Genomic DNA, 23,784 nt, shown 5'->3' with positions numbered 1-23,784 from the left:
TCTTGGCTATCTTAATTTGTTTGTATAAAATGAATTATAAAGCTGTTGCATTTGATTGCAACAATTGTTACATCATCAGAAAGAGTGCCATGCTTTCAATCATTATTATTTTATTTTATTTTTTTGCTTGTGCAGAATCAATGGTCTGTGGAATGTTTTATAGAAAAATTATCCATGGACTAAAACTTTGAGAACCGCTACCTCAGAAAACTGAAATGTTAGAACTGACTATATTGATGACCTGAACAATAACAGATTAATAGGGAAGAAAACTGCTGGAAGTTGCTAATAATGAATAATACATCCCTTAAGGATATATACCAGGAAATGACAGTGAAACCAGAATATTGCGTTACAATAAAGCTGGACTCATTTCGAAAGGTCAACAACTAAACAGCAGTCAGTGCTCAAGATCAAATTCACTATTCAAAAAGAAAAAAGACAAATTTATACCACTACAGTAATCTACCATTAATCAAACCATTCAATTATCAGAATGGCAAGTTCTGATAAATGAAGTACAATTACATGGTGCTCTACCAGAAGTCAGTTGAGAAACAAGGACTGGTTAATTAAACGGTCATTGTTTTGAAGGTTGGAAAAATGGTAGATTACTGTATTATGTGAGAACCAGATAGTAAATGGACAATTTTCTAGAAAATGTACTCATTCATTCTTTTGAATATTAATCAAAAGACATTTGTTAGTGTAAAGCAGTGCTTCCCAAACTTCTGGATGTCAGGGCCCCCTTTGCAAAAATTAAAATATTTCATGGCCCCCCTCGAAAAAAATCGTAATAGAGAGATATATTATTATAATATTTAATATATTTATATTCAATACAAAACATACACAGCGAATATTGCAAAAATCAAATGCAATTATTACATTTTTTGCCTCTTACCGTTTGGTTCTGAAGACGATGCGGGCTGTTTTGGTAAAATATGAAATACTGTCATTTTTTTTTTTTTTTAGTCTGTTTCTGCTTCTTCTGATTGTTCGCGGGAATTTTTTTTTATTTTTTATCAGCCGCTTATCTATCTCAGGGTAAAATTTTTTAACGTAGAATAGATCAAATAATATCACCACTTACCGATACTGGCACACCACAGACTGATAACATGAAATTAGTGAATATTACCTGAATAAGGGAATCCCCGGACCAGGAACATTTTTCTCTTTTGTGACTTTTCTCCCTTTATGGTAATTAAGCCTAACGCGAAACAGACAGCAAAGGCAGGTTATTAAAACATGCATATGATTGGTGCGGTATTAACAAAAGATCGCGCAACCGAAAGATAAAAGCATAGCTGACACTTGAGTTGAAATGCTAACTCTCTTCAACCGAATTCCATATGTGAAACTGCCATAACATTCATTATATATATATATATATATATTACTTAGTGTTAACACTTTTGCGAATTTTAACACGTTCCATTGAATTTTATTGTTGCCTTGGGAAATCGAACTCACACACACATCTAATTAATAACAATAGTTTTTAGTTAGATACTGTGTTTGCCCATGCAACATATGGTTTTGTTTCAGTCTATACAGCATAGTTTCTGTATGAGGGGACATGTGATTCATTAATTAGTATGTTTTTATCCCAGTTGTCTCTAATTGCACTATTTGTTGAGAAATATATTACACAGACTCACTGGCATAATAAAAGTACTTGTTTTTATTGCCTCTGCAGTATAGTGGCTGTTAGGGAGGGCCTGTTGTTTACCACTGCAAGCGAGTTACTATCTCCCCACATGAACTTGTTTAAGCTTTTTTTCATGTGTGAAGTATATGCGAAACTTTTATTGGTAACAGAAAACTAGCTCGGATGACAGTGATAATATAAAACGAGTTTTGATATGTATATAATCAATATCGACAGTCCCTGATTACAAACGGGTGATGAAAGGGACAGGAAGATTTGAAGCTTCCCTGGAGAGCATTCGAAGTAAATACAATTAACCACTGCTTTGAAATGAAACATATGAATAAACAATATTTACTAATATTCATTAAGCGCCGAAATACGCATGAAGCAAAGTTTGTGAACCAACACCAATGTGTGAATTTTTCCATTAAAATATAAAAAATAACAAAGAAGAAATAATTCTTTCTTTTAGGGTTTGCACGGTGATCAGCACTCATATTTGTAGATTTAGGGACTCAAAAACACACGTGTTGAACAGATTATTTTATTAATTACAAATAAAATAAAACTTGACATTTCGACCTCTATATCGAGGTCATCATCGGAAGAATACAACTGTATGCAGAACCAAGCTACATGCTCATGCTTTCTATACCAGTAAACTAAATCTACGTAGTTAATAAATCTTTTTTCTAGCCTGACCTCTAGTGATAGAAAAGAAAAACAAATGGAAAAAAAAAAAATAATAATAATAATATATATATATATAAAAAAATAAAAAAAAATAAAATAAAATAAAAAAAAATATATATATATATTATAAATAGATAAATGCAACTACAATAAACTGTTAGAGTCCTGTATTAATATTCTGGATAGTTACAAAATGATTTCTTTCAGTTGCTATTGAATGTTCTAACCACTTCACCAAGTCACCAGGTTGTCTTCTTGTAGTGAGAATTTTTCTAATGCTAGTTTAGGATGTTATATAGGTTGTAGATGGGTCGTCCACATTCTTGAAATGGTGAGGCCATCATTTTTGTTGAGATTTGGGTTGTGTTTGAGCATTTCACAAGACTCTTTAAATTTTCTCTCAAACCAGGTTTTGGTGCGGTATTTTTCCAGTCAATTCTATGGTATGTTTGGAGTGCATGGTCAGAAAGGCCTGTTTTACTGAAGTGGAGGTATTTAATGTGTCGTTTGTGTTCGTCTTGTCTGATTGGGATAGTTCGCCCTGTTTCCCCTATGTATGGTACGTTACATGTGCAGTGTATTTTGCATACCCCTGGGTGTGCTAGGTGTGGAAGAGGATCTTTATTTACAACATTATTACAACATTAAAACCATCTTTAAACCCCCAAATAAGCTAAGACACCTACTCAGTTCCTCTAAAGATCCTCTTCCACACCTAGCACAGGGGTATACAAAATACACTGCACATGTAACATACCATACATAGGGGAAACAGGGCGAACTATCGCAATCAGACAAGACGAACACACACGACACATTAAATACCTCCACTTCGGTAAAACAGGCCTTTCTGACCATGCACTCCAAACATACCATAGAATTGACTGGAAAAATACCAAGTCCCTACACCGCACCAAAACCTGGTTTGAGAGAAAATTTAAAGAGTCTTGTGAAATGCTCAAACACAACCCAAATCTCAACAAAAATGATGGCCTCACCATTTCAAGAATGTGGACGACCCATCTACAACCTATATAACATCCTAAACTAGCATTAGAAAAATTTCCACTACAAGAAGACAACCTGGTGACTTGGTGAAGTGTTTAGAACATTCAATAGCAACTGAAAGAAATCATTTTGTAACTATCCAGAATATTAATACAGGACTCTAACAGTTTATTGTAGTTGCATTTATCTATTTATAATATATATATATATATTTTTTTTAATTTTATTTTATTTTATTTTTTTTTTTTTATATATATATATATTATTATTATTATTATTATTTTTTTTTTTCCATTTGTTTTTCTTTTCTATCACTAGAGGTCAGGCTAGAAAAAAGATTTATTAACTACGTAGATTTAGTTTACTGGTATAGAAAGCATGAGCATGTAGCTTGGTTCTGCATACAGTTGTATTCTTCCGATGATGACCTCGATATAGAGGTCGAAACGTCAAGTTTTATTTTATTTGTAATTAATAAAATAATCTGTTCAACACGTGTGTTTTTGAGTCCCTAAATCTACAAATATGAATGAAAGAAGAAATAATATATAATAAAAGTTAAATACATTTCTTTTAAAATAAAAAAAATCTACTTAGTCTTAAAACATTTTAAATTTTTTTTCATTATTTCATGGCACCCCTCAACAAAACATACGGCCCCCAAGGGGGGCCGCAGCCCACAGTTTGGGAAGCGCTGGTGTAAAGCACATTTATAAGATTGATTAAAAACAATATATATGATGCTCTCATAAACAACATATATGGTTTATTAGTGATTAAGAAGCTAATAAACGGTCATACTGCAGGATGGCCCATAAGTTCACGAAAGAGTTTAAATTGTGAATAACTTTTTTAATTATTATTTCTTCAGTATTTGTTTGGGAAATTAATCATGGAAAAGTTCATAACCCAACAATGAACCAAAATTGTGCAATTGCAAAAGAGCATATCACCACCATTTTAATGTCAGAAATGGAAACAATGATTTGTTGCTTGACTGAAAATTTCCAGCAAGAGGGGTTCTGTAAGTGGCTTACCATGATCAGGGAGACCCATTTCAGCTAGGACTGAGAAAAACATTCAACTTTTCCTCTTTCTCTGGCCTTGCTTTTTTCAAGATGATGATGAAGGTAATGCAGTGAATAGTCACTTGGAAGTGATGTCAGACAATGATTGAAAATTTTCTATGCCCTGCAGTAAATGACAGACCCAAGATGTGGTTTCAGCAAGATGGAGCCAGACAATTATGTTACTGTGGACAGACAAGTAGATGAGCAAGTCTGATTGTAGAAACGTGATTACATCAGTTTCAGAAAAATGAACAAATAAATCTTCAACAAACACTTATTCTTCCATTTAATTTACAGGATCTCATGATGAGACTTATAATGAATATGAATGCTCTTTATAAGAATGCTGAGGTTTGATAAATTCTATACATATTATAAGGATACTGAAGTTTCGAGAGATTGTTCTTCATAGTTATGTGAAATCAGAAACAAGTAATAGTCAGTTGTTTTTTATTCAAACACTTTCATTATTTTTAATTGTGCCATACTGTCTCTTTGATGCAAACTTGTTTCCAGATCAAGTACAGAATGGAAAACTTTATTTTTATTTATTTTTTATTTTTGTGATAAAATATAAGATTTTACAGTATCCAAAGCACATTAACTGCAATATTCACAGGAAAAAATAATTTCTTGAATATGCACTTCCCATTTTCAATACTGACTTTTTTAAAAAATAGTTTGAAGATAACAATAGCTTTTATAGACATACCATAATCCACAGAAAAGCATGAAAGAAACAAAAAAATTTAAAGGTGGTGAGGATGCAATCCAAGTACAAATGTGGTAATTTTCCAAATGATTGCTGGGAAAAAACTTCAAATGGAAACACCATTTTCTGATTTTTCATATGTCACAATATAAAATATAAAACTATATATGAAATACTCTTCGACTTAAAGAGGAAAAAACTAAAAAACAGAAATTATCTCTTCAAATTAGGAAAAATTCATATTACATATATTCAAGTAGACAAATGTTTGATTCTATTTTATTAAAATAGCAATAACTATTTTCATTATATTTCATGTGGATTGACTAGGATCTTCAGCAGTTTGGTGATGATGCAAGAAAGATGTCAGTTTCCCTTTTAGCTTAGAAAAAGGAGTGGGGTTGTAGTTTTAACATATTTTAATTTTAATATAATACTCTGTTGATAAAACTGTGCTTCAGGAAGTGGATGAAATTTGGGATCTGGGAATGATGAGTGACTGCAGACCAAAGTTGAGGAGAGCACATTGCAAGTGTTGCAAAGACTGCACATCGCACTGCCACAATTATAAGGAGTACACTGATATATATTAAGGGGGTAGGTTGTGCCACTGTATAAAGCACTGGTCAGACAATGCTTGGACTCAGAGTTGGTTATCTAGTTTTCATTGTGAAGTGGAAATGTTGAGAAGGTCAAGAGATTAGTGACTAATGCAATATTAAGATTCTGGAATGTTGGTTATAGAGAAAGGTCAAAGGAATATAAATTACAGAATTTAATGGATAGGAGGAAAAGAGGTGATATGATACAGATATTTAAGTTAGTAACAGAATTTTATTGGATCAAACAGAGGGAATTATAAAAAAAGTAGCTGACAGGAACCAGAGGCCATCCCTGGAAGTTGTGTAATAATGTGGTGAAGAAGGATGTGAAAGTAGATTTTTACATGGAGAATTGTGGATGAATGGAACACATTACCAGAATGTGTTGTGAGTGAAGGAAGTGTTAAGGAATTTAAAGTTCAATATGATATGTTGAACTTTAAATTCAACATATTACTTGAATGAACCTCCCGATGAGTCTGCTGACTCCATGGAGGGTGCAATAACTATAATATTTCTAAAAGAAACTTACCTCTTTGTGATTTCTACTTAAAAGATGTGAAGACCACAATGCTTCATTTTTAATGTGTATATTACAGACAATGCAAGTGAGCTGTCCTATACTGTTATATATAATATGTGGTTAAGAAATACAGATGAATTTATTAAACGTACATTGAACAAAACACACAATAAGATAATACGTCTTATTAATAACAATAAGTCTTATTAATAAATTTTGAAATAACAGCACTGTTATTTCAAAATTTAAATTGTCAAAAATTCTGGGACTATGATATATTCTAATAGTCCATTATCACTCTGCTACTCCCTTACACAAAAAAAAAATAGTGGGCAAACTAAGAGATAATTACTTGAGTGATTTTAAGCAAAAAACGTTTATATCAGCATAGATGTGATTTCTGCCTCGTAGATGTCAACTGTAAAACAAAATTAGAATACTGTATTAAATATTGTTTCTTAGCCGAATAAGAAACTCAAAGAGTTTCATGCCGAATATAGTTTCTACTATATTCGGCATGAAAGGTATTTGCTTATGCTTGGAATCACTGAACTTTATATAGTTTCTACTATATTCGGCATGAAACTCTTTGAGTTTCTTATTTGGCTAAGAAACGATATGGGATGTAACTTAAACAAGTCATATGTCGCCGAATTGAAGCTTTGGCTCTTCATATATCTAATAACTGTATTAAATATTTATTTCAGAATTACCAAATATTTTAATACCCTCTTAAATTACAGCCTTAATTTGGAAAATCAATTTTAAGAAATGAACATTAATCCAGTGACAATACCTATTTCTGAATGTCATAAAATGCTTGCATTTTTCTATCACACATGAGTCATTTCAAATTTAGTCCAGAGCTGAAAATTCTCTGATGCTTTCATGTAATTCCTGTACCCCCAATAGTTACCAACCTTTTTGGATCATGCCCCACCTCAATGGCTCAAAGATTTTGATGCCCCCCCCCCAGCATAATAGCCATAACAACCAAGTTCTGAAAAAAAGTATAATATAAATGGGTACTTTAAATAAAAAATGAACATAGGTAAAACTGTTTTTAATTTGACTTTCTTCAATGAATATAAATTTTATATTACACTTTGTATATTATAAAACATAAATCGAACTGAACTCGGAAAAATAAAATCCAAGTTAATGTGATCCTTGAGCTTGATGTCTGCTGCAGAGACTTTTTATTTGAGGTACTAATTTTGTCAAATTCAATCTCAGATCCCCACGGTTTGTGAAATTCAGGTGATTTCTTTTTGTCAACAACAAGTCATTTACATCCCTAAAGCCACATTCAACTAAATATGACGACAGGAAGGACAATAGTAATTTTTTGCAAAACTAGTTGCATTTCGGTATTTCGTTTCTGTCTCGTCACAAAGCCATACCATTGTTCCTTTTATGTTGAATAAAGTTCTAATAAAGTTCTAACTTTCATCATTTTGCTTTTCTGAGAGTTCTTCTTGATACTGTATTTATGTTGACTACTGTGCTAACGTTGACAGCTTTTTTCTCGGAAAATAGGGTTGCAACATCAATTTATCACCAACAAAGGTGATTTTTTGACTATATCGGTGATGAGATGACGAATGTAACATCATTTTCCAATTGCCCCTCAAAATATTCAAATTGCCTCCCTATGGGGGTGTATGCCCCATGTTGGGAAACACAGCTGTACACCAACACAGGAAGAATTAGTTGGCCAAGAAAAATGGTTTCTTGAGGAATCCAACAGTTGGGATCATAATGGTTCAGATAATTTGGAAGCATGTCAGAAAAAAACGTGGTGGAAATGGGAAATAACATCACATCAATGTAAAGGTAAGCTTATGATGAACAGACACTAGTATTCTAGATGGGGTACAGGAAAGGAGAATGTTCAGAAAGACTAATTTTCTGTCCTTTTCTTTTTCCATGGTGAAGTTGATGTGTGGGTGCAGGCTATTGATTTTAGTTAAAAAAAAAAAGTCAGTAGAGATGCTTCTGAGTGTGGCCAGATGGCAAACACATCAACCAAGCAGTGTACTCAGAAGGAAGGCTAAAGTTGTATTGAGGAGAATAGGGAGTTTTCAAGATGTTCTAAGCCTTATCACCTGCACTTGTCATCATCTGACAAGTGCAGATGACAAAAGACTTTCCATAGCAACCTAAGAGACATAAGATTCAGGTGGAATGCAGAATGAGTGCTTCTATATCTATGGGAGCTTCAATGTCAATGTCTGGATCAGAGGATGAAAGAATAATCGAATTAAGGAAATGAAGCACAGAAATTATTCATCAAGCTGATCCCACTAACTTTCTTATAATGCTAGACATCATGCAGATTACAATGGCTATATGGCTGCTACATGGAAGAAGCAATCAACACTTGGTTCTAACCTGAATTGCCTAAAGGGCAGGCAATAGCTAAATTTAGAATGATTTTAAGTGAGAATGCAATCAAATATGGTTGCAGCATGTTATCGGTATTCACGCAGGCATGTGAATGATTTTTATAAGATCAATGATGATAGCAAATGCTTTGGCGGCTCTATCTCCTGTATTTGTGCAGCATTGGAAAAGGAAAGGTAGATGTAGTTGTATACATTTAAATGAAGATGACTAGACTAGGAAAAATCAATATTTAAATAAAGGAAATTAAAAAAAATTGCAACTAGCAGCATTAGATAAGGAGGAAGAGAGAGGAAAGGAATCTAGTAAAACAGATTTTTGCCAAAGAAGATGAAAAAAGAGGATTTTCTAAACTAAACATCTTCTGACATGGTATAGCAGAGTAATCATGTAAATTCACTTCCGACAAAAGAGTCAAAGAGAAAAATGACTAAAGAAAGTATAATGTTTAGTGACTAAAACAAATGACAGCTGTGATTCATTTCTTGGGAAAGCAGACAAGATGTGGCAGGCTGGAGATAGAAATGAGCATCACTAGTTTGCTATCCCTATATTCAAGAAAATATGTAAAATAATAATAATGTTTTTATGGTTGGCATCGGTGGCGCACCCAGGGGGGGCAAGGGGTCCTGCCACTCCTACCCCCCCCAAAAAAAAGAAAAAAGAAAAGACACTAGAAAATTTTCCAAAAATCTTTTCCTAATTAAAATTCAAGGCGAACGAAGTAGTGCTCGGGTGGACCAAGTAATGCTTCATTTGCCCAAGCTTGGCCAGAGAAGATCACGGGTATCGTGTATTGGCGATCACTGCAGATGCTCAGTCATAGGTCGTATGCAATGTGTAGTGTCTACTCTCAAATCGTCCACTCAACTTACCCCTCCCCTAAGATTAAATCTTGAGTGCTCAGTCCCCCCAACATTAAATCCCGAGTGTGCCACTGGTTGGCATACTGCTGATTTACTGGTTTCTGCTGCCCTCCAAACTTGCCTCCATTATTTTTGTAGCTTAGTGGAGTTGTGACAGCACTGGTTGTAACTAAAACCATGTGTCTGTGGAGTAGATCTGAACGATCTACTCCACAGACACATGGTTTTAGTTTCAACCTTTTACAATCCTTTTCTGCAAATCGTCTCTTTTTTCATGGTTGAATATGAAATTTGGAGGGAAATGGAATGTAAAATAATGGATTATTTATTAAGCAATACATATGAAGATTTTGCCAACTTCTCAGCAGTCTATGTTTTGTTTTACCTTATATATATATATATATATATATATATATATATATATTAAAAAATTCTTGGTGCATAAATTCTTTATTTATCACTATATGTATATGATTAATATGTATTCCTGTATACTCAACTTGTATTTCACATTTTCTGTAAATGTTAAAAATTGACATTTGGTTTGATTGGCAAATCTACATTAGCAAGACTTCCACACTGTCCCAAAACATCCCAAAATATACCTGATTTCAAATTCATCAAACATTTATGCATTCATCACCTGCACAGAACTCTCCATGAGAAAATGCCACTTCTCATATCCTTGCTGAAATTAGCAACCTCCAGAAATTACCCCCCCTTATTCTTCTCCCTTCTCATCTACAAAAAGATTTACTTTAAATAATTCTCTCACCAACTTCATATCTATCATATCTCCTCACCTCCTATTAACTAAGCTCTGCAAACCACATCTTCCTCTCAGCATATTTCATAATGTGATACCATCTTGCTTACCGGCCTCACCTTCTCACTAAATCTAGGTTTCTTGCAGATTTTTTTGCAGTCTCACTAAATTAAAACTTAAATGAGAAAACAAGGTGATCTGGGCAGTTCTGTATAAGTGTCGTTAAGGATGTGAAGACTAGATTTTTAGCTTGTAGAGTAGTGAATGAACAGAATGCGGTACCAGTGAATGTGGAGTAATAATGAAAAAAAAATAATAACAATATTTTCACTAATGAGTTGCCAGTTATGTATTTATTATTATTTTTTTTTTAATGTGGCATTTGCCTACTTTTCTTTTTTAAGACAAAGGATTGATTAAACCAAGATACTGAGGTGAAAGCCTTTTTACTTATCTGGGCCCCAAAACTGTGAGCACCATTTTCATTTTTAATATGTTCAGGCATTATCACTTTCATACTTCACATGGCTAGTGTGTAAAATAATGGATCTCTCAAGATGAGTTTCCTGACACCATGAAGGCAGAGACCTGCGTTATAATAATAATAATTCAGCGTGCAATCCTGCAATATATATTTAAAAAAAGGATATTTTGCTAACGGTGAATCTATTTTATTATCTGTAGATTTCATTGCTGTTCTCCGCTCCTGCATAAGTTTCCTAAGGTCACTTTGATTAACTTTTTTTTTTGATGTAGACATTTTTATGTAGCCAGTCACTAGTACAACAAAAGAAAATATCTACTTTATTGTAAAATTATACACAATCGAGGGAGAAATGAACAACATTAACTACAACTATTAATCTACACATTTGGATTGAATAAGCAACATTGTTTTGACGAGACCGCAACGCCCTCTAAATCTGTTCTGTACTAAACAAACGAAACGAGCACTTTACTCGCAAATTGGAATCTCCAAAAAGCTGAAGAGAAAAATTATTAACTACTAAAATGGGTTGGCTGATTTAGTTATTTATATTTTTGAAATGGGTTGGCTAAGAAGATTACTTGGAGTATCTACTAAGGTAGTTTCTGACCTCTGGAATGTCGAGTATGAGGAAAGATTGAAAAGATGTAATTTGCAGAGTCTAGTGGAGAGAAGGAAGAGGGGAGATATGATAGAGACCTACAAGTTGGTAAGGGGTTGTTATAGGATCAATGGTGGAGAAGTTCTACAGAGAATAGTGGGAGATCAGGGAAGAACCAGAGGTCATGCCTGGAAACTGTATAAAGAGGGTGTGAGTAGAGGAGTGAGAGGCAGGTTTTTTTCGTGCAGAGTTGTGAATGATTGGAATGCCTTGCCTGAGAGTGTGGTGTCTGCAAGGAGTTTGAATGTGTTGAAGACCCGGTATGATGAGATGTGTGTGAGATAAAAGGACCTCCTAGATGAGTCTTTGACTCCATGAGGTCTTGTTTAATAATAATAATAATAATAATAATAATATCTCTGCTGGACGGACTAAGAAACGAAGACATAAGAAAACAACTAAAACAAGAAATAGCAATAATAGACAAAATCCAAGAAAGAAGACTGCGTTTGTCTGAGAACAGAAAGATTACCAAATAAAGTCCTGTATACAACGATGGAAGGTTATCATCATGCGTATCAAGGATTTAGGCCTAGCATGGCATGTTCCGGCCTTAGAAGTAATCGTTGAATCGTTTAAGAGGACGTCCTGGTTTTCTTTTTCCTAATGGTTTGTACTTTAAGGCTTGGTTTGGTAATCTTTCTGTTTTCATTCTTTGAACATGTTCCATCCATTTATGTTTATATTTTTTAATTTTTTCTATTACTGGTTCTTGGTTTAATTCATTCATAATTTCTTCCTTTCTTTTGGGATCAAATAGGGTATACTTTGCAGTTTTTCTCATAAACTTCATTTCTGCTGTTGTTAATCTTTGTTTGTCTTTTTGTTTTATTGTCCAGATTTCGCTTCCATACATTAAGACTGGTAGGGCTAATGTATTGTATACTTTTAGCCTGGTTTGTTTTCGAACTAGGTTTGGTTTAAATATAGAGTTAATTACACCTGTTATTTTTAAATATTTTGCAATTTTTATGTTTATATCTTTTTCATTTTCATATGTGATCATACATCCTAGGTAGTTAAATGAATTCACCTGTTATCTAATACTATTTTAGTTCTTGCTGGATCTTGTCCTTTAAAGGCCATAGTTTTTGATTTTTCCGTTGATATTATCATACCATAATCTTTGGATATCTCATTTAGATTTAAAATAGATTTCTGTAAGTTATCTTCAGAATTTGTAATTATTATTTGGTCGCCTGCAAAGATGAGGGTGTTTGAGTTAACTGTAGGTGAAAGTTTAATTCCTTGATGTAAATTTTTACTCCATTTTATTATTATTTCATTTAAGTAGATATTAAAAAGAGTTGCTGAGAGGGGACATCCCTGTCGGACCCCTTGGTTTATCTCTTTCGTATCTGATAGCTCGTGATTTAATCTTATTTGTATTTGATTATTTTCATATATACTTGTGATAGCTTTTAGGATATTATTTGATATTTGTCTTTCTTTTAATGTGTTTCTTTTAACTTTGTCAAATGCTTTTTCAAAGTCAATAAATGCAATATGTGTTTCTAAATTATATTCTCTTCTTTTCTCTATTATTAATTTTAGGCAAAAGGCCGGGTCTATAGATGATTGTCCGTTTCTAAATCCATTCTGTACTTCTAGAATAAAGTTTTCGGAATATTTCATTAGTTTACTATTTAAGATTCTGCTATATATTTTGTAACAGGAATTTAATATACTGATACCTTTATAGTTTTTAGGGTCATCTCTATTACCTTTCTTAAAGATAGGAATCACAATTGCTTTTTTCTATTCTATTGGGGGGGGGGATACCAGTTGAGTAAATTTTATTCAAAAATAATAAGAGTCTTTCTTTTAGTGTTGTTCCTGCATATTTATATAGTTCTGAACCTAGCTTATCTTCTCCAGGTGATTGTCCATTTCTTGTTTCTTTCAGGCTGATTTCGAATTCTTCTTCAGTCAATTCATTTTCATTAATTGTTTGCCAGTTGTCTTTTTATTAAATATTTGTCTGTCCACAGTTCTGCGTAGTAATTTAGAAATTCTTCTACTTTCAATTCAGTGTTTAATTTTATGTTTTCTTTGTATCTGCATTTAAGTGTTTCAAAATCTTATATACATTGGGTCTTATTTTATATAAATCATGTTCTAAATTAGAAACAAATTTATTCCATGATTCTCTATGTCTTTTTCTGACTTCTCTTTTACCTATGGCTCTTATTCTTTTATATTTTATTTCATCTTCTAATCTTTTACTGCTTAACCATTTGTGATAGGCTTCTTTTTTCTTTTTGATTATTTCTTTGATTGTGTATCATCCCAGATCTTCAGTTTTTTTTCTTGTATTGAATTTTTGGGTCTTTCCAATGCTTTCATTTGCTGCTGCATTTAGTATCATTTTTATATTAAGCCATTCTATTTCTTCATTTTGTTTTATTTTATCTAGATATTGGTTAATTCTTTGTTTATATAGCCTAGTACATTTGTGTCATTCAATAGTCTAGTTTTATAAACAAATGTTTCAATTTTTCTTTCTGTTCTTGTTACTTGTAGCCATTTAGGTGGTAATCTTAATTTTATTTTAACAAGGAAGTGGTCACTGCTTATTTCATATCCTCTGTGAACTCTAACATCTAGTGAAAATTTTGATGTCTTTTCATTTAATATGAAGTAATCTAATATTGATTTCCATCCTCTTGCTGCCCAAGTATATTTATGTATGTCTTTATGTTTATAGAAGGAATTCATTATTTTTAGGTTATTATAAACTACAAAGTCAATCAATTTTTTACCATTTCTGTTTAGAGTGTGTTCCCAATGTATTCCTATATTATTATTAATTTTCGTGTTTCCAATTCTTGCATTTAATCTCCTGCTAAAATTATACAATAATTTTTATTTATTTTATTATATATGTTTGTAACTGATTACAAAAATCAATATTATCCTGTTCTCTTCCTTCTTTTGGGGCATATAAACCAATTATTGTTAAATAGCCTCTATCTATTTTTAAGGAACAGAAACTCAGGTCAGGTCTAATGTCGGCATGACAGAAGGGTTCCCTATTGTCGTAGGGCTACACCAAGGGTCAGCTCTGAGCCCCTACCTCTTTGACCTGGTCATGGATGTACTAGTGGAGGATGTCAAGAAGGAGGCACCATGGAGCATGCTGTTTGCCGATGACATTGTTCTATGCGAATCATCCCGAGAGAAGCTTGAAAATACCCTGTAAGAGTGGACAAAGGCATTGGAGAAGAGCGGAATGAGAATTAACCGGGTGAAGACTGAATATATGTCAACGGGGAGTGACAAGGATGTCGTCATACGACTCCAGGGTGAAAGGCTCATTTCAGGGAAGAAATTTAAGTTCCTTGGGTCGGTTGTCGAGAGGAATGGTGACCTGGATGAGGAAATACAGCACCGAATAACATGCGGTTGGATGAATTGGAGGAAGATGAGCGGGGTCCTGTGCGACAAGAGATTGAGCTGTAAGAGGAAAGGAAAGCTCTATAAGATGGTGGTGAGGCCGGCAATGCTCCATGGTGCGGAGACGTGGCATATAACCAAGGCACAGGAGAGGAAGATGGAAGTAGCGGAGATGCGGATGTTGAGATGGATGAGTGGTGTGACAAAGGACAGGATAAGGAATGACTACATCAGAGGGACGGTTAAGGTGGGACCAAATGGCAAGAAGATACAAGAAAGTAGGCTGAGGTGATTTGGACATGTTGAGAGGAAGGGTGAGGAGTATGTTGGTAAACGAGTGGAGTATATGGAGTTGGAGGGAAGGAGGAAAAGAGGCAGGCCCAAGCTCAGGTGGAGGGATAAGATGACAGAGGATCTTAGGGAGAAAGGATGGAGTCCGAAGGATGCTCTGGACCGGAGAACTTGGAAGAGGAAGGTTAAAGATTGGTGCGCCGACCCCGTTTAACATGGGATAAGGCAGAGTGAAAGAAGAAGAAGAAGAAGCCTCTATCTATTTTTATTCTAGCTTCTATTATTCTTTCATTCCATAATTTATAATGTTTTAACTTTTTTGAAAGGGAGTTATGAATCCAAATCATTGTGCTGCTTATGCTCTTTGGTCTCTATCGACTCCACTGTATATCACATTAAAATTTTCAGTTCTCATAGTTCCTTTTAGTTTCTTTTTTGTTTCAGTGATTACTGCTATTTTGAAATTTCTTTCATTTAATAACTGGTCTAATTCTATTTCTTTATATGCTATTTCTCTTACATTCCAATTTGCTATGTGTATTATATTTTGCCGTTTCCATTTTTGTTTTACCTTTTCCATTCCAGGGTCGTTTCCCATAGATTCAATCCGATTATCTTTTTATGTCAGCTTACAAGTAGAATTATGTTCTCAATGTCAGGGGGACTAGCCTGACGATGGAATAGTTCAGTGGTACGACTGCTAAGGCTTCTGAACTAGCCTTCTTCCGAATTTAAGCCCATAGGAAGAATAGGGTATATTGAAGGGGAAAAAGTAGATTATAGAAGAATTACAGTAAGGTTTATAGAGAGGGCATAGTTGTAAGGCCAGAAATGAGAAGACCCCATGGCCCTGGAGTACTATAATAGCATAAGGGTCATAAAATAAGAAGAGTTGGCTGATAAGGCCTTATAGGAAAGAATAAAGTAAGTGCATCTTCCTCAAAGTAGAAGAAGGAGAGGATAGATCCAGCTAGAGGTCCATGGGAGTGCCACTTCCCTTACAATCAAGATGATTGCCCCTTGATGGCCCTGTTGGTCCACGAGTCCTTATTCAGTATATTCAGACCACCCCACCATATATACACACACACACACACACACACACACACACACACACACACACACACACACACACACACACACACACACACACACACACACACACACACACACGCACGCACGCGCATGCTCGCACACACACGGTGGGCTCCCCTATCCGCCACCCAGGGGACGCGCTCTCTAGGGGTTACAGGATCCCCCCGAGAGATGGAAGGTAAAAGATCCAAAGGGCGGTCCAGAGTTAGATGGAAAGACAAAATAAAAGAGGATCTGAAAACGAAATCACAACAAGTGATACCAAACTGGACAGAATTGTTCGGACTCTCCAGGGACAGACATTAAATTCTTTCCACTTACTTCTGCAGGTGGAAAGAGTTCATTCAACCTAGTCATCATCCACATAGATGGTGGAAGAGAAGAAGAAGAAGTGGATACGCAATGTTAAATGAAACGAAATATTATAAAAATTGCCGGGAAAATCTGTTGCCAGAAAGTAGAAAAGAAAAAAACCCTCATGATCAAGTTGTAATATGTTAGAAACTAGTAAATATTTGGATCTGTATTTATGGGCACCTGTGTAACCCTTCCCTCCATTTCGTTTCCCTTCACTACTCCAAGAAAAACAGTTATAGGTTTTGTTTCTAGTCGCTGAATATATGAACTTTTTTCTTGGAATGTCATCATTCACTTACCGAGTTAGCCTTTCTTGGCACTGCCAAAAAGTTTTTTCTTTCCTAAATGGACATTTGAATGAACTTATGGTTGGCACAGTCAGTTTATTGTTGAAAAAAATGAGGTTTCTAATTTGAAACACAGCAACGGAATGTTTTGTATTCAGTTTGTGGGATTCATTGAAAGTGTAGAAGAGATAAGCGACTTAGAATTAATAATCGACAAAGACCAAAATTTGAGACCCGCATTTTAGTAGTATTCGATGAACACAACGGATCATTACAATGTTTAAGAATGCATCGACATGTACAAACCAAGTTGTTATAGTTCCTATATGTGTCCTTGATAAAGCTACAGTGTGAATATTTTATGTAAATCTGTTCCCTTGAATTCCTAGGAGATAAAGAAATTTGGGGGAGAATTTAGACTGTGCCACTTCATTCAAGTATGGAGTAAGAAGACAAATAGGGAGAAGAATGAAAGATTTGATTGAACAATATAAATTAGCGAGGAGGTCCTATTTTTTTTAAACAGAAGCAATGATTCATACAGAGCGGAAGTAAAAGAAAATGGAAATGAATAACGAGATTAGAAGTTGCTTTCATGCTCAGAGAGTGGTCTGTGAATATGCAGAATTGTCCAAATGGAAGTATATATTTTCTGCGTAGAGATTAACAACATTCGAATTGTCACCGGATTTTAGATTTTACTTTTTTGGCTTATATAAATTATCTGCAGTAAGCGAGTAGCTGAGTGGGATACATTCTTCCCCATGGATGCCGATTAATTAAAACCCAGCATAGTATAATGGATATAATAATAATGAATAAATTTAATCCACGATATACACAAATAGCTTGGATTAGATGAACGACCAGTAGTATAACACAGAGTGGACTAAACAAAAAACATCATATATTATTTTGCTCTGAATTGCTACATTGGCAAAACAGTGGATACACCATGGTGTTATTAAGTAAGATACCGCTACTTTCGAAATTCTAAAAATACACATACCAGGCGCTAAATTAGAAACCTTTATACAGATGAACATAAACTTCACTTACGCAACTTATATGCAAAATACTCGGTCACGTTCATGTAGAATTGTCCTGTCACCATTCTTAATGATTGGCGTGGTTAAGCTCTTTCGCCAGTTACTGGGAATTTTTCTTTCTTGAGGTACTGTATTTAGAATATGCCATAGTTCCTTTGGTGTTTCCCATTATATATTTATAATTTATTCTGTGTTATCTATTTACGCTCATGTTCTGTTTTTAAGTTCCTTAATACTTCGTTCAATATATTTTCTCTTGTTTTAAAAGATACATTGTCCTCGTAATTCACATAATTATCATCGAATATGTTATCTTTGTTTTCTTCTTTGCATAGCTTTTTGAAAATAATTTTTCCATTTCTAATTTCATTTAGTTCGTTCTTTTGAGTATGTATTATGCTTCTGATTTTTCTTTGAATGCCATCAAAATCCTGTTCTAATTCCTTGGAGTAGTTTTTCAAATATAATTTTTTGATTTTCTATATCTCACTGTACACTTTGTTTCATATAGTATCATATTCTTCCTAAACTGAGATGATTGATTTGTTTTAGAGATTTCTGTAAAATTCGAATTCTTTTTTCCCCACTAAACTTTTCATCTCTAACTTAAACCACGATGTTCCCTCTTCGATTAGTTTTTGCACTAATTGTTTCACTTCCACTGAGCTACACAGACTAAAAGGAAATGAGCCTGTGTAGCTCAGTGGAAATGGTGTTTGCACTCCTCAGCATTAAACCGCCAGAAGATAGACATTCAAGTCTAGTTGCCAACTAGGGGAACTTTTACTAAGACTTTTTTCTACTGGTTCCCGAGTTAGTCGTTATCTAGCACAGGAATGCTGGTTTTATATCCCTTAAACTCGGGTTTCTTCGTCCCGCAAACTCAAGATAATCGACCGTAGAATCCACGCTATTTCAGACATTAAAAGTATTGTGTTAGGGTTAGGTTAGGGACCACGAGATGGCACTTGTTGAGTCCTCTCTCCACTGCGGCTGCTTAAATTAGTGAAAGCCTTGGTTAAGTTATCTCTGATTGGCTACAGGTGGAGAGTGAACTGCCCACTCAGTCTTTGTTTCTGATACTCGTAGGCTCGTAGCATTCGTTTACAGACATAATAATCTACCTGCATGTTCTTTTGTATACTCTTGTCTGCAGTCTGCTTGACACAGTTAGATAACTTGCAGATCTCTATTCTTTCTAGTGCCTTATATGTGTAGATATCTTTGCACAAGTTTGATGGATTCGAACCAGAGGAACACAAAATCAAAATCGTTCTCTCCTCGTCAACATTTCGATGACAAAGCCCATCCCGTCATTAGCACAGTTATACAACATTGTCACTCTTACATTCCCATTCTCACCATTTCTCCATTTATAATTTAGTTTCTCTCACTCTCTGTGTTAGGTCTCATACCATTTATTTGTTTTTCTAGACTCCTGACACCAAACGCATTCAAGTATAGGCTTTCCCTCTTATATAAATCCAGTCTTCCTTTAAACTCACTCAACACATCCAAAAACTGGCATCTATTTCTTCTATACAGCGCATGAAATGAAATCGTTTGCCATCATAGCCCTTCTTAATTCATTGTACAGACCAAATAGTGCCTCAGAAACTTTAATCAATAAAGTATTCCTTTCCACCCATTCCTGAATTTTTATTCAAGATAGGGTGGATAGGAATAAGATAATATATGGAGATCACCACGTTTGTGAAAGGTAGATCAAACCTACTAAAAAAAAAAAAAAAAAAATCAACGAACTCCTTTTTATTCCCCGTATACGGGGAGTAGGCGAGGCGATTTAGCCCTATCTAACTTTTGGAGACTGAGTGGGCAGTTCAATCTCCACTGGTACCAATCAGAGATAGATGGCCCAAGGCTATCACTAATTAAGCGGTACTCAGTGAAGAGAGACTGCTCAAATCTGCCGCCATCTCGTGGTCCCTTACCTAACACAATATATTTAATGTCTGAAATAATGTGGGTTCTACGGTCGATTTTCTTGAGTTTACAGGACGAAAAACCTGCTTGCCCGTGCCAGAGATCGACTAACTCGGGAACCGGTCGAAAAAAGGCTTAGAAAAATTTCCTCTAGTCGCCGACTAGACTCGAAACCAAGTCTTCCTTCGTGCGGCTAAGCGTGGTGATTTGCAAACGCCACATCCACTGAGCTACACAGGCTCCCCTATTACTAATTTATTCATATTTTATTTAAAGTAATACCGGAATTAGATTAAAGAATACTTTCGGATTTTGTAAAGAATGACAGTATGCTGCATGGCAAACTATTAAATTGGTTGGAGCAAATGAAAATGGATGGATGAAGCTGGTGGCAGAGGTAAGGAGAGCTGACAGACAGATATCAGAGAATAGCCTAGGATAGAGTAGCATAGAGTAGAATCAGGGTGAACGAGAGTGACTAATGGAGTGCCTTGGGGACTGTGTACTAGAGGAACATTTTTTCATTTGTATACTAATGAGAGAGGGAATGATTTCAAGGATAATATTTCTTTGGAATTGCGTGAAAAATATAATGGTTGTAAATTTAATGTTTCAAAATATAAGGTTATGCACTTTAGGATGAAAAGATTACATACTGTGTATCATACTGATGGCGTATGGAGACTAGCGATTTGTGGGTCATAGTGAAGAGGATGTTGAAGTTCAGAGGGTATGTTGCAAAATTTGTCAAAATAGCTCAAAGAATTTCTTGGATGTTTAAGAAGACACTAATAAGTAAATATTCCGAGGTTATTATCCCTCTTTTTATGGTTATGACTCAGAGATATCTTGACTACAATGCACAGATCAAGTGACCTGGATATCTTAGCGATTAGGATGTTGCTGAGAGGTTTTAGAGACGAGTCACCAGCAGATCTGTGGAATACTTCATATTAGGATAGATTAAAAGTGTTTTGGTTAACAGGCAAAGGAATTTAAACATGATAGAAACTTATAAATTATCAAAGGATTAACAACTAAAATTGACACCAAAGAAATTTCTCAATACATAATTGGGGAGAGAGTAAGAGAATAAGGTTTTACCCCATTAGAGTGTATTTAATAAGGGTGCATGGAACCCATACTATTACAGACTGGCATATCACGTTAGGGTAAACGAGATGGCAACACTTGTCTGTTCATCGGATGAAGCTTATATTCAATCACATCCTTGGGCCATCTATAACTGATCGGCTACTGGTTGAGATCGAACTCTCTGCTCGGTCTTCAAAAGTTAGATCGGGCTAAAATGATCTTGCCCACTTCCTGTAAATGAAAAAAAAAAAAAGGGTTAGCTAATTCCAATTTACAAAAGAAAAAAAAATGGTGATTTGCATTCCCACGAGAAATAATGACTAGGATTAAGCTAGTATTTCTCTGAAATAGACAAAAGCCTGCATGATTATCGTTTACAATTGGCATTCGAACTATTGGCGTAAGATGCGGTTGAATAGATGTATTCAACCGCATGAAATATGGAATTTATACTTCAAATGTGTGGAGAAAAAAATAGAAAATGAAAATGAACCATCAAACAAACTTTCCCCTGGATAAATCTCTGTTCCACTCTTCAACACATTCTCTCTCTCTCTCTCTCTCTAGAACTAAGCGTTCTGTATTTTCTGGTTTCAATTTTGGGTTAAGGCCGAATTTTATATCAAAAGTGAATATCATGGGAATTATAGAAAAGCATCTACATAATATTCCAAGGGATGCAGCAGATATAATATAAAATAGCAGATCTTTTGATTAATTATACAAATTCTATTAAAAATATATATCTACAGCAAAAGTAAAGGCTCTCATGGATGTTCTTAAAATGGACAACATTTTAGGATTAAATTCTCAGAAACAGAATATAACAATCTTTCTTGATTCGACCGTGTACTAAAAACAAAACGATAAGCAATCAATGGTGGTATTATTATTATTATTAAAAAAAAAAATCAGCTAACGCCTTTTTATTCCCGTATACGGGAGTAGGCGAGGCCATTTTAGCCCTATCTAACTTTTTGGAGTCTGAGTGGGCAGTTCAATCTCCACTGGTCACCAATCAGAGACAGATGGCCTAAGGCTATCACTAATTAAGCGGTACGCAGTGAAGAGAGACGGATCAAATGTGCCGCTATCTCGTGGACCCTAACACAATATACTTAATGTCTGAAATAATGTGGGTTCTACGGTAGATTTTCTCTAGTTTACAGGACGAAAAACCCGAGTTTCCGGGAGGAAAAACCTGCTTACCCGTGCCAGAGATCGACTAACTCGGGAACCGGTCGAAAAAAGGCTTAGAAAAATTTCTCTAGTCGCCGACTAGACTCGAAACCAAACCTTCCTTCGTGTGGCCAAGCGCGGTGGTGTGCAAACGCCACATCCACTCAGTATATTTTTATTAACACTAAAGCATCTATGTACAATCAAAATAAATATATATACAACTATTTGCAATATATACATTTGTACATAGAATGCTTATTCTAATTGACATTTTGATTCACATTTCTTGAGGCTACTTCTACTGAGGTTATTTGTATCAACAACAGCAGCTGTGTACATTTAAAAATAAATATATATACAGCTATTTACAATTTGTACATAGGCTGCTAATTCTGTTAGGCATTTTCATTTACTCGTTACAATATACTTATGACACCTGTTTTACAATCATTGTTTAAATAAGATACAACATCACATGCTCAATTTCTATTTTCCTTATTGTCCTATTGAATTGCTTGAGCTGTTATTTTTGTTGGTATATGTTACATAGTGATTTCAGTCCATTTATAAGTTCCATTATCAGATCAGTCTATTCTCGTTTATATATATATATATATACATACATACACACACACACACACACACACACACACACACACACACACACACACACACACACACACACACACATACATACATATATATGTTAGCATTGACATTTTCCATATGTACAATTCGTTTTACATATATCTTCATTTTATATCTTTGTTCACATATTTTGGATGACTATTTTATTAACTTAATTTAAATGCACATCTTATTCTTAAAATACATACATTGCTTATGTATTTATTTACATTTATATATGCATATATTTTGGTAGTATCTCTATATCTCATGCAGATTTTATTTTTTTGTAGGCACTCTTATTTTTACAAAAAGAATTCCATCTTGCTTTAACATTATATTGTTTGCTTAACTTAAGAGGTAAATCTGTAGTTTCTTATATACAAAGTTTTCTGAATTGCAGAATTAGTTACAGGTCTATAAATGGATAATATATCCTATTAACATTTTGGGTTATTATCATGTTATGAACTTATGTTATCTGCATTTCTTACAATTGACATTTCTACCGTCCTTGTGTCTGTATATACAAGAACATATACATATGTCTGGTAGTATATCTTAATCTACATAATTATTACTAGAGTAGTTGACTTATCTTAAGGAGTAATTTGCTATTTACTTTTCATTTTTTTTTTTTTTTACACAATTAGATATACATATATATATATATAACATTCTTATCCCTTATATATAGGCGTACCTATATATTATTATTAATATTTTTATTATTTTTTTAAACTTTTACTTATTCATTTATTTTAATTATTTTATATACATATATACTTTTTTTTTTCAATTTTTTATTTTTATTTTATTTTTTTTATTAGATTTGATATCTTGTTGTCATTATTCCTCTCGTTGTGGCGAATGAGCCTACGTTAACAGCACCTTTGTCTGGGATTATGCTTTTGTTCAGATAGTGGGTTATCATTATTGTCTACCACTAACTACGGGGGTTCCATTATCGGTATAAGTTTTATTTTTCCTTCTTCTTCTTCTTCTTCAAT

General features: G+C 34.2%; 1 protein-coding gene across 1 annotated transcript in view; it reads right to left on the bottom strand.

Annotated features, from left to right (window-relative positions):
- The window catches only part of LOC150098900 (zinc finger protein 830), a 164,224-nt gene extending 153,066 nt beyond the window's left edge, over positions 1-11,158 (bottom strand). Inside the window, exons 1-2 of the mRNA XM_090404879.1 lie at positions 10,954-11,158; positions 6,275-6,374 (exon numbers count right to left, since the gene is read on the bottom strand). Of these exons, the coding sequence (XP_090261005.1) occupies positions 6,275-6,374; positions 10,954-11,063 (210 nt within the window). The 5' untranslated portion in view covers positions 11,064-11,158. The remainder of the gene's footprint in view (positions 1-6,274; positions 6,375-10,953) is intronic.
- Between the last annotated feature and the right edge of the window lie 12,626 nt (positions 11,159-23,784).

Source organism: Typopeltis vanoorti, chromosome 15 (genome assembly GCF_054136105.1).
Source record: "Typopeltis vanoorti isolate ZY-2024b chromosome 15, IOZ_Tvanoo_1.0, whole genome shotgun sequence".
NCBI classification, from domain to species: Eukaryota; Metazoa; Arthropoda; class Arachnida; order Uropygi; family Thelyphonidae; genus Typopeltis; species Typopeltis vanoorti.
This window is presented reverse-complemented; position numbering and strand designations above follow the sequence as displayed.